A 12398-nucleotide genomic window follows, 5' to 3' on the forward strand; every position below is an offset into this window, starting at 1 on the left:
GTAAGAATACGGTGATACATGGGAAATATACAATTAATATAATATATGGACTATAGTTAACATCAATAATGTAATATTCTTGCATCAGTGTCAAAGAAGGTAATATACCAATGCTAAGGGTAAATAATAGGGGGGCATGAGAGTTTTTCTTTTGGACTTAGGAAAACGTTCAAAAATTTACTGAGGTGATGACTGCATAACTCCGTGATGAAACTGAGAGCCACTGAGTGAACACTTTGGATGGATCATATAAGGCATGGGATTATATAACACAGTGAACCATGTGGTAAATGATGGACTCTGGTAAACAGCGCAGATATGAGAATGTTCTTCCATGAACTATAACATAAGTACAATAATAATACATGATGTTAATAATAGGAAGGTGCATGGAAAAAAATATACCAAATGAAGCCATAGATCATAATTAGTAGTAATATTTTGATGATATTCTTTCATAGTCTGTAACAAGTGTTCCGTATTAATATAAGGTGTTGGTGGAGGGGTGATATATGGGATTTCTGCATGTTATGCATGAATGTTTTGTATGCTAATAACTTTTCTAATAAAAAAATATATATTAAAAACAACAAATGCTAGAAAAGTGTTTTTAGACACTCAGATCTCTAGTCTATGACTTAAACCCATTTACTTTATAAAAATATTTTATCCCTTTTTAAAAATTCATTCTGGAAATGCAGTTTGTCTCCTAAATATGTCCTTTTTAAATTAATTAATTAATTTTTAATTTATTTCTCACTCTTTCCCCGCCAAACCCCCCGCCAAACCCCCCCTCCCCAGTTGTCTGCTCTCTGTGTCCATTTGCTGTGTGCTCCTCTGCGTCCGCCTACATTCCCACCAGCAGCACTGGGAATCTGTGTCTCCCCTTGTGCATCCTCTTGCGGCATCAGCCCTCCTGTGTGTGGCACCACTCCTGGGCATGCTGCACTTCCCTCGCAGTGGGCGGCTCTCCCTGTGGGGCGCACTCCCTGCGCGTGGGGCTCCCCCACGCGGGCGGCGGGGGCACCCCTGCGTGGCACAGCACTCCCTGTGTGCATCAGTACCATGAGTGGGCCAGCTCCACACGTCAGGAGGCCCTGGGTCTGAACCCCAGACACCCAGGTGGTAAGCGGATGCTCCCTCCATTGAGCCAAATCTGCTTCCCCGTATAACCTTCAAGTCTGTTTCCCCATCTTCTTCACTGAGAGTCTTTTGACTCTCTTCCCCTTCTAGGAGTTGTAAACTTCAGACCCTCAGCTTCCAACACCCATTTCCTTTTACCCTGTTTTTAACAAGCTTCCCAGTATCTTCTAAATTTGTCTTTAACTGGCCACAATGTTACAGTATAGTTGATATCAACTGTTCTATACTCAATAGAGTTTAATTCCTTCTGCTTATAGCTCTTTCAAAATTGATATTGAATGCATTATCTCTTCTGGAAAAAAATATGGAATGCATGAATTTTAGATGACATAATTAATTAAAATCCTCTATTGTCATTGACATACAATGCTTGGATGAATGATATTTGCATGTGATTTACATTCATTTTTCCTCTACTCATTTTTGCATATAGTTTGCACACATTTCAATGTATAGCATTTTCACACATTTGCAGTTGGATTACTACTTGGTAGGGACTCATTCAACAGAATTCTCCATAGGGATGGACCCTGAAGGAGCTCAAGGCTTCGTGGTACTCATCAGTCTCATGAAGCAATAACATGAGCAAATCTGTTGCAGGACACAACCCTGATCAAATTAGCTCAGTATCTCACTCTGGGAGAGCCATGAAGTTCTGTCAAAATCTGGGACCTTCTCTAAACACAATCCCAAAACATGAAAAGAGAGAGAGTCAAAACTACCTTAGCTCCCTTCATTCTTCTCTCTCAATTTTGACATCCATAAATATTTACAAACATTTTTAAATTCTCTATAGATTCAGCTTGTTCACTCTTTTGGGGGAAAGGAGTCAAACATGCATAGAAAACCATAAGTGGGAGACAAAAAGAGATTCTTTGAAACACAAGAACAACATGTTTTTCAATTATTTATTTGGATAAAGGGTAAAGCTTGTCATTGCTTGGCAACACTTACTGGGCTACCCATGCTAATAATCTGAAAAAGCTTAGGTTAGCCTAAAGTGGTCCTCTATTTAACTGGCTCATCTCTAGACAGAAAAGTACCTCTTCACTTCCAGTAATTACCCAAATCTCCCATTTCTTGAGGCAGAAAAAGAAAACTAGCTTAACTACTGGGTGAGGATTCTGGTGAGACTCTGAAATTCCAGGCCACATGCAAGAGTCCTGCAGTTTACTCTGGATGTTTCTCACTTTTTTTAAGCCCAAACAGTTAATTCTACCTTCAAGAATCCCAGGTTTTGCTGATGTGGAATTAATGAGTTAATTTTGATTGTTCCTAAGCAGAAAGATAGGATCAAACTTACCTTTCAAAAAAAAAACCAGCCTTGAAACTATATGGAGGATGGATAAGGAGATAGAAAAGACTGGGAAAAGAGTGAAGGAAGGGTTGATATAGAGCTTGTAGTTGACTATTTGGAAAGGCGAGATAGAAGAAGGAGTGAGGGTTGACTTCTATACTTTTGGCTGGGTTACAGTGCTGTCATGCATTGAGTTAGGGAAAGCATGAGGAGAAGCAGGTTTTAGGGCTGTGTGGACTTCTAACCTAGTGGAAGTTCTCAGTAGGAAGATGAATATATGGGTATAGTGCTCAGGAAAGAAATTGGGGCTAGAAATGGAGGTGGTAAAAGAAGTCATCAAAGTGAATGAAAATATGCAGATAAACTCTCAGAGGGTATGGCAAGAACTTAGACTCTTAAAAATTTTTTAATCCTTGAAAACCTTAACTCCTGAAATGCTTTGTGTTTAAAAAAAAAAAAAGGTGCCTGCTCTTTGAGAACCCTAGTAGACACTAATGTAGAGATTGAAAACTCAAATGACTTCATAGTTTAGGAAAATACAGGGAACAGGTAAAGGGCTAATTATAACAGAGACTAAATTGGAGAAGGCATGTTCTCCCCAAGTCATTCAAATTATTTTTCTTTGACTGCTCGTGCCCAAACAAAATACATCTACAAGTGGTTTTTACCCTGCAGGAAACCAGTTTGTTCCACCACAGTAAATTTCTATAGGCATAATACCTTTCTTTTTTTAAAAAAAAAGATCATTTTTATTTATTTCTCCCCCCATCCTGTTCCCCCTGTTGTCTGCTCTCTGTGTCCATTTGCTGTGTGTTCTTCTGTGTCTGCTTGTATTCTCATTAGGCAGCTCCAGGAACCAATCGGGGGACCTTCTGGAGTGGGAGAGAGGCAGTTATTCTCTTGCACCACGTCGTCTCCCTGTTCTGCTACATCTTATTTTCTCTCCTCTGTGTCTCTTGTGTCATCTTGCTGCACCAGCTCTCACATCAGCTGGCACCCCTGTGCAGGGTGGCACTCCTGAATGGGGCTGCATTCCCAGGTGGGCTGGCACTCTGCCTGGGCCAGCTTGCCACATGGGCCGGCTTGCCCTCACCAGGGGGCCCTGGGCATCAAATCCAGGACCTCCTATATGTTAAATGGGAGCCCAATTGCTTGAGCCACACCTGTTTCCCAGCATAATGCCTTTCAATGTCCTCCCATCCCATTCTCTACCCCCGCCCCCTAGTAACCAGGTCTGAAATCTCTTGGAGAGCATAGACCTTAATGTCTACTTGTATCTCCCTCAGAATCCAAAACAATGCTACTGAGAAGGTTGCCTAACTCCTTTCAGGGGTGGTCTTAAGGCTTAAGATTTCCACAAGACACCTAAAGAATGAACAAAGAGTTTGAGAAAGTCCCTACCAACTCATGGTAGGGCGAGACACTGGTTCCCATTGATGCCTTGCAGATGGAAGCATTCTGCCAATACCTCCTAAGGGGATAATTCCAGGACATCATTATTTAAAATTCAGCAGTAGAAGACTTGGTTTCCTTTGGCCTTCATTCTAGCTCAAACAGAGGATATCCCTTTATCTTCTCAGAGTTTAGAAAATCTTGGTTTATACTTAAAAAGAAGCTGAGAGCAAGTTCTTTTCACAAAACTTCTTCAACTCTGCAGTCCTTGCTTTACTCCCTGGGAGCATAAGACCTTCTGGATCTTGAGCCAAGGATACATTCAGACTGTGTAAAGTATCCCTTAGTTCTTAGTTTGAACACAGATGGGTCCTGGGCAAAAGTATGAATAAGGTGAAAGTGCTCTTAGCATCCTTTCCCAACTTAGCAAACCCATTGATCCTCTGTTCTAGTCTCCATCAGAACTTAGCATAGCCTTGGGAGGCTGCACATGATATGATCCTTCCCTTCCCTGGACAGATCTATACAATACCTTCTCCAAAAAGCAGATTCCACAATAAAAGAGTTAGTGGATTGTTCCTTGGTCACTTGATTTTCTCTGGTCTTCCATACTTTTCTTCTAGTTGTAAATTTGACCTGGCTACTAATGAGCCAATTGAAAATATCGGTCCACGGACAATTTCCTCCTCCAAACTTGCTATCTGTGTATCTTTGTCTATAACTAAATCTCAGCAAAGCCCCAGAGAAGATCAATTTTCAAGAGTAAATACTCATGAAGTGCAAACTTAATATGTTTGCACTACTGTGGGCTCCCCCAGAATGATTGAATTTAGACCATGAAATAAAACCAGCTTGGAAATAAAACAGGAAGTTGCCTTGTGGTTGGAAGGTTAGTGCTGACAGACCATGCAGCAGGGTCTTCTCTAGTCCTTCGAATGTTCCTATAGGATAAAAGAATGTTTTTGCTGTAATACTGCAAAAATAACTGTAGTTGACCAGACCTTTTCATGAGCCTTTCCATAAGAGAGGCAGAAAGCCTTCTGGGTGGTCATCACAGAGGAAGCTGAATAACATCCCCTACTGGTACAAGTCAACATTGCACCATTTTTAAGCTGGGGAAATCGAGAGGATAATACCCGGCAAAGTTAAAAATAAGCAAAAAATGAAAAAGTATTTGAGAATCTTATTATTTGCCTGGTATTGGATACAAAAGACATATCAAGCACTGTTTCAGTCTATGAGCCTTTATATGATGGTCTTCCATTTTAAAGTTGCATAGAGAATTTAGAGTCCATATGTTCTCCACTTAGTTATAACCACAGATCAAGCCTCATCTCTTCTGCTCATTATTTTGAAATGTTTGAGACATATTTAAGCCTAAATGTCCACACCACGCCCTGATCACAGCTGTTCCTGAAGAGTTTTTGGATGTGCTGAATGAAGGCAGAATGACTCAGTGGCACCACATGAGGATTTCTTATCTTGGGGAAGCCCCAAGCTGCCACTTTCCTTGATCAGCCGACACTGACCTTGCCACCGCTGCCTCTCTTGTCCGAGGTTTGGGCAGACCACCAGCAGCTGATTTTGTCCTGCCAACTGGTATCTAAGCAACTGCTCTTGGGCCTCCTTCCAGGTCCCAGTCTCCTGAAGGTACCCCTGCTGAGCAGGAGAGCCTGGGGGACAGGTTTGCCCATAGGATGTGATGCCAGCAACACTGGCAGCAGGTGCAACAGTCTCATCTTGACCGCTGCTTTCCTCTTGGACTGTGCGGCGGCAAACCTTCCTTCTACACACTCCGTTCAATGACTGGTGAGCGAGCAAGTTCGACTTGCCCAGCATGACCTTCATTCTCATGTCTGATGGAGAAAAGAAGAGGAGAAAGAAATAGATTTCATTCTCAGCTAATTATACATTTTGCATATTTTGCATTCCTGAAAAGATTATTGCCAAATAATTTTAAAGAGTGAGTTATATCAGTTTAGTGAATTCCAAATACCTTCGGAAATATATTTTTTCTTATGAAGACACTGTATCCCATGCACAGGGTGAAAAGTCACACTTTGTGTCCTGACAGGTAGAGTAAGGAAGGGCTTGCTTTTATCACTCTTTATTATTCATTATCACATCCCTTAATCCATTTAAGATGTTTATTCAAGAGAATAATCAACCTATACCTATACATGAGATAACTGTTTATTGAGCACCTACTGTATGCCAGACTGTGTTCTACATCAGGGACTACATCAGTGACCATGACAGACAAGATCCTTACTTGTATGGAGCTTGAACTATAATAAATAAATAAGAAAATATCAGGTAGTGGTCAATGTTAATGAAGATTAAGAGGATGATGTGGGTCAGCAGTATACTGTAGAGTGGGAGTTCAGAAAGTCTTCTCTGAGGAGGCAATATGTAAATTAAAATTTGAGTAATGAGTAAGAACCAGTCAAGCAAAATTATGGTGGGTAAGAGCATTCAGGCATAAGGAATAGCTTGGGCAAATGTCCTAGGGTAGAATTTGAGAGACTTGTTTGCGAAATAGAAAGAAGAGTGTGGCTGAGGCATTGTAAGCAAGAGAGAGGCAGTTGTTAAAGGTGAGGTCACAGATAAAGGAAGGATTTTAAAACATTCACTGCAAAAATATGTTTGCTTGCTATGCTACGCACTGTTCACTGACTGAGGATTCTGGGGACCCTGCTTGACTTCATTTCCTAATTGTTCCTTGAGTATCTCCCATTTGCCTGGAGGTAAGTTAAAGTGTTGTGAAGCCATAAGAGAAACAAGTTACTCAACCTGCCCTGAGGAGTGGGCTCTCTAGGGCAGAAGGGAGGAACCCAACACAGGAGACAATCAGAGGACCACAGGAGGTGAAGTATGATGAAGATCCAAGTGAGATGCATGGACCAGGAGAACCCCGAGGTGTTGGGAAAGGAGGCAGGGAGGGTGGTGGTGGTGGTGGGAGTAATTGGGATGCTTCTCCTTGCCTCTCTTATGGTCAGAGACAACCACTTGCTGAAACAGCCATGCCAATTTCTACGTCATCCCAGCAAAACAGCCACACGAGAAAATGCAGTTGGAAACACATTTTCTTATTTTTTAAAGTAAATTTGCCTAATTTGTAATTAATCTTAGGTGTTTAATAAAAGTTTGATAATACTACTTCCAGGAAAAACGTTTTTATGGCATTGATACACTAACAAAGGTTTTCAGTGTAAGCAAAATGGCTTAAAAATGAAAAATGAACCATTGTTAGTTCTTACCACATGGATCAATTCATATCTGTATTAGGGAATGTGGTCAAATGAACCCTAGAAGACAATCTTATCTAATATTTAAGTCATGTATGTCAAATTTACAATTTTAACATCTTTGATTTTATAAAAACATGAATAAACACGTATGTGAATATAACACGAATATATAAACATATATCCATATGTACATATATCACTATATAACCAGAGAAGGGACATTGGATTGGTGTCACAAAATTAGGGTTCAAGTTCCCCTTTTCCTGCTAACTGGCTTTCACCTTGTCACTTGGTCTCTCTGGTTTTCAGTTGGATGATTTTATATTAGCCTCAGGTGCTGCTTACAAATTTACTAAAATGTATTTAATTTTAGCCAATATGTTTTAATTATTGTTTTTCTTTCTTTGGCATTTCATTTGTCTTTTATTTCCCTACTCAAAAGAGTTAAAATTCAGTTCAAAAGGGTACAAATTGATATTGGCAATGATTAACAGATGATCTGGGCACTTTTGTCCTAATCTGGCCCAATCCTTTGAAGGCAGCATTATATATAAGCAATAACACCTCTAGCTTTCAATACCATGATCCTGTCATATGTAAATGAGCTAACTATCTTATCATACTATTAGAAAAATCAAGGATCCTTTATATAGAGTTTTACCGGTACAATTAAGTCAAATTTACCAAAACAGTTGTTTATGTCATTAAATATGTGAAAGAAGGTCCCTGGAAGTTATATAGCCTCCTGGCTGAGAGTATAGGCCTGGAATCAAATTCATGTGGTTTAAGTTTCCTGTTTGGTCCCTTATATGCTGATTGAATGTGTAAATTTTACTCAGTCTCTCTGTGTATCAATGGCCCCATCTGTTTAACAGTGGTAATGATATTATCTAGCTCTATCTGATAGAATTGTTTAAAGATTAAGTAGGATGAAGCAGCAAAGCAGCAGCCCAGAACCTGTGGACACAGTCAGGACTCCATAGATAATAACTATCATTCTAATCACTAATGCTTAGATAGCACCCATTACCTGCCAGGCAAGTCCTTCATGCTCTAAGTACATTCACTCATTTAATCCTCACAGACACACCATGAGGTTAATACTATTATTGTCCTTATTTTACAGATGCGGAAACAAAGGTACAGAGGGGTGAGTTGCTTGCCTTAAGTCACACAGCTTTTAAGTGTAGATATAGAAATCAAACTTAGTCCAGCTCATTCACCACCTGCGTAACCACTTAACATTACTATAAAGTGAGATTCCACAAGTATATTTTTTACTCTATTATTTCCCTTAATATAATGTACCCCAAATTAATACCTAAGAGCTGTCACACACACATACACACACAGAAACATTATATGAATTCACATTAAAACAAACAAATCAAGCAATATAAGCAAGAAAGATCCTAGATGTTTAACTTCGTTGCTTCCTTTTTTCTTCGTTCTTGAGTTTGCTTGTATTTTGCACACATGTCCCATTCTAAGAAGTTTCTTACGTATCAGCCCTTAGTTTAGTTTGCATGTTTTTTTTTTTTTTTTTTTGCCAAATACCTTGAGAGCTGAAGGCTTGAAACACTTCCACTCAGAAGTTTCAAAAGTGCCTCGGATTCCCTGTCTCAAAAGAAATCCTATCCTTTCTGCTTTCCCTAATTCATTCATGAAATCTCCTTTTACAGCTGCTTAAACTGGATAGTTGGAGAAGTCATTCTGGGCCTCTGGTGGTTCTTTAATGGAGAAATAATCAATTTTCTCAAAAGTTTATTAGTTCATTCCTTCATTAACTATGTAGTGAGCACCCACTATGTGGGGAGGATGGCAAGAGAGCAGTAAACAAGAGCCAGTCTTAAAACCATGGAGTTTATGTTGTAGAGGTGGAGACACACATTAAACAAGAAGGCCCATGGAGCCTGTGCAGAGTGCTGGGCCCTGGATGACAAGGCTCCTGCTAAGCCAGGGTTCAAAGTCAATGGGAGACAGACCTCTATGCCCGTGAAGGCTAGAGCCTTATGGTAAGTGGTGTAATACAACTATTAACATCTCACTAAGGAAAACACAGAGGAAGTGCTTAACTCTGCCTAGGAGACTAGGAAGGCTTCACAAAGGAGATGCCTTGGGTCGAAGGACATTATGGTGGGATGCATGACAACATAAGGAATAGCATTTACAAAGGCAGGGAAGCAAGAACGCGCCAGGCATGTTGGGCGCCATGAAACAGCCCCAGGCACTGAGAAGCTAGGGTGTATTAATGTGGACACTAGACACAGGTCATATCATAAAGGGCCTTAATAACCCTACTAAGGAGTTCAGAATTTATCCCACAGAAGATTGATCACTGAAAGTTTTGAAGTAGGCAGTGGCATAGTATTTCCATCTTGGGAAGAACAGCCTATCTATAATGAAGAAAATGAACAGTAAGAGTGTTGGGGAAGTCATTTAGGAAGCTACTGCAATAGTCTAAGCAAGAAATAATAAAAGTCAGTAGGTCAGAGTTAAGAAATATATTTAAGAGCAGATCTGACAGATTCTAAGGACAAGTTGTACCATAAGTAGGGAAGGGGAGAGGGCAGACATTTATTGAATACCTAGATATGGGTTGGGGATTTTGGTGTCTACCACGTCGATTTATAATTGAGGAAATAAAGGGTAGAAGAAATGTTGCGATCTAGGGAAAGTAAAATGGAGTGTATTTCTACCATATCAAAAAAAACCCCACAAAAACCCTGTTGAGTGCACATGAAGCAAACCAAACTACTCTTCTTCGGCTGTTTTATTGGTGCACATACAACTTCCTGGTAGTCTGCAGGTGCTAATATATATTTAATGTATGAATACCATAAAATAACATTTCTCTGCATATATTTTACCTATCTCCCCCCAAAATTGTAACCTTCTTGAATACAGAGACTTGATCCTAATCCCCTTTTATCTTCCCTAACAATTATCTCATGGTTAGCTGAATATTGGCATTAGATACTTTTCTGTTGAGAGCAGTGTTCTAGAAAGTAAGGAGCTTTTATAGTCCAAGTATCTGAAAAGATATACCACAATAACAAAGGGGAAAGGGGCAAAGAACTGTTCAGATTTTCCATTCTGGCCTGGTGCTCACTGTGTGCATGTGGGTGTGTGCGAGTGCACATGCACACTTTCTCATAGGGCAATGGTAAGATTCAAATTATGCCTGTATCAATGACACCCTTATTCCTTTGCATTCCAATGTGCTTTGGAATCTGACAATCATTGAACCTACATCTGGGCATACTAGAAAAAATAATTTAATCTTTGATTGTAGTTTTCTAATTGTCAAAATGGATAACATGCTTTGACATCTAACAAGGTTGTTATGAGGGCAGATGAAGTATGACATTAACTATTAAGGACTCTATAAAGCTCAGCTGTTGTATTATGGTTGCATTATTGTTATGATGATGATAATGAGAAGTAAGAGAATAGCAATGATGATGACAGTGATGATGATGATGATAGTGTTGATGATTTCAGGAGGAAGAAACAAGAGGACCATATATAGGACTATTTTATAGACATTGAATAAGCCTTAAACATTACAAGCATTGTTTTAAAAATATAGTCTTTCCTACCTCCACTATTTTAAAATCCTTTCAGCTGAATGCTCAAATACAACTTCATTAAAGTACTTTATATATACATAGTGCTTTATTCCCTGGCTCCATCCCAAACCTGAACATTTTAATTCTTTCTCCTAATTTCCCCAATCCCATCCCTAAGAGTTATCTTAAAACACAGTCTAGGCCTGAAATATTTTTTCTACCCAAGGTTTCAAAGCTCTTTTACTCTTTATTCTTGTTGAAATATCTCGCCTCCTTCAAAAAGTATTCTCTGACTCAGAGTTTCTCATTCTCATAATATGTTATGAGTTGATGTGTGTATCAATTTATTTGTTACAAACAATAGGTATCATATTTCATTTTTTTAAAAATTTTTGAAGACAGAAAAGATTAATAAAAATTTGATGTAACACTCATATAGCAATAATAGCAATTACCACATATTGGGCACTGTCCTAAGTTGAAATATATATGATGAATATATATAGTCATTTAATCCTTACAACAGCCCTCCAAAGCAAGTACTACTATCATTCCCTTTTTGGAGGAGAGACTTGAGGCACAGAGAGATTAAGCAAGTTTTCCAAGATTATGCAGAAAGTAGTGGAACCTCTTACTTTATGGAATCCAGAGCCTATGCTCCCAGCTCTGAGTGATACTGTGCAAAAGTAAAGACAGAAATGGGGGAGTCGAGAAGAACATTCAGTTAGATACACGATTGGGAGTGTGCCATACATGCAAATGTCCTTTTTCATATGCCATACAATGGATAAAAGATTGAGAACTGTTCTAAGCTCCTAAGAAAGTCATGGCAATACTGCCACATACATTTCTTATTCTTGCTTTTTTCACCTCTCCCCATGAAGATCTTTAATCATGCTTTTATGTACAATGTAAATGCTAATTTTTTATCTGTATGTTATGTTTCTCCCTCGGTTTGAGGGCTGTCTTGGTGCATACAGTAATCTTCTCTGGATCATATTTTAAGAGCCAGTACTAGTGGCAAAAGGTACTGATTTCCAAACTCAATTTAATCTAGCCAAAAATAGGAAAAGAGGTGAGGAAGAGAAAAGGTAATAACATAAGGACTTATAATACAAGTTTGATTTGTAGCAATAGGAGTTAGTAATCATGTGGTTTATACTGTTTCTATGATGTATCGATTAATATTCTGCAAAAACCATGTTAGTCATATCTTTTCTCTCCTTTTCCATGCTCCTTTTGCCTAACATATATCTGCCATGACCACCTAACTGTGAGGTGATGCTCCTGCTAAGATCTATGAAGATGCTCATGTTCATGAAAATGTTCATGTCCCCTTAGTCCCCCGTGGGATCTGATCTGTGACTCTTTCCAGAAGTGTTCCTTGACAGCTCAGACTACATTGATTGATGCCTCAGGACGTGGTGACGGTGCGGTTGCTTCTATTACTAGTCACCTTTCCTGGTGTGGCAGTCTTGTCTTCCTCTTAGGACTTAGAGAAGGAATTCTCTCAGTGTACCCAGTCTTATGCCAAGCACTGAGCTTGATATCATTTCCAAAACCACTGTTACACCAGGAGGAAAGATAGAGCTTATTAGGATCACTAAATAACCAGAGAACAAGAATATTAAATTACCGGGTAGAAGCAAACTAAAAAAGAAAAAAAAAAAGGCTTTGCATTTTTATCCCTTGGTAAAATCAATACCAATCAATACCACTTCATAAAAGAAGGATCAGACATTG

At 39.2% G+C, this 12398-nt stretch overlaps 1 protein-coding gene across 7 annotated transcripts in view; it reads right to left on the reverse strand.

Annotated features, from left to right (window-relative positions):
- PKHD1 (PKHD1 ciliary IPT domain containing fibrocystin/polyductin) overlaps positions 1 to 12398 on the reverse strand; it is a 568785-nt gene that overhangs the window by 22353 nt on the left and 534034 nt on the right. For 5 of the 7 annotated variants that reach the window (XM_071218516.1, XM_071218517.1, XM_058306861.2 and 2 more), the window contains 2 exons: positions 5362 to 5688; positions 2038 to 3312 (listed from right to left, as the gene is read on the reverse strand). The exons of 1 other annotated variant lie outside the window; for it this stretch is intronic. In XM_071218516.1, coding sequence (XP_071074617.1) covers positions 3194 to 3312; positions 5362 to 5688 — 446 coding nt within the window. In that variant the 3' untranslated portion in view covers positions 2038 to 3193. Of the gene's footprint in view, positions 1 to 2037; positions 3313 to 3962; positions 5689 to 12398 lie in introns of those variants that run through there. One more of the 7 variants, XM_058306863.2, reaches the window with a different exon arrangement.

The sequence above is a fragment of the Dasypus novemcinctus genome, chromosome 11 (genome assembly GCF_030445035.2).
Source record: "Dasypus novemcinctus isolate mDasNov1 chromosome 11, mDasNov1.1.hap2, whole genome shotgun sequence".
NCBI lineage: Eukaryota > Metazoa > Chordata > Mammalia > Cingulata > Dasypodidae > Dasypus > Dasypus novemcinctus.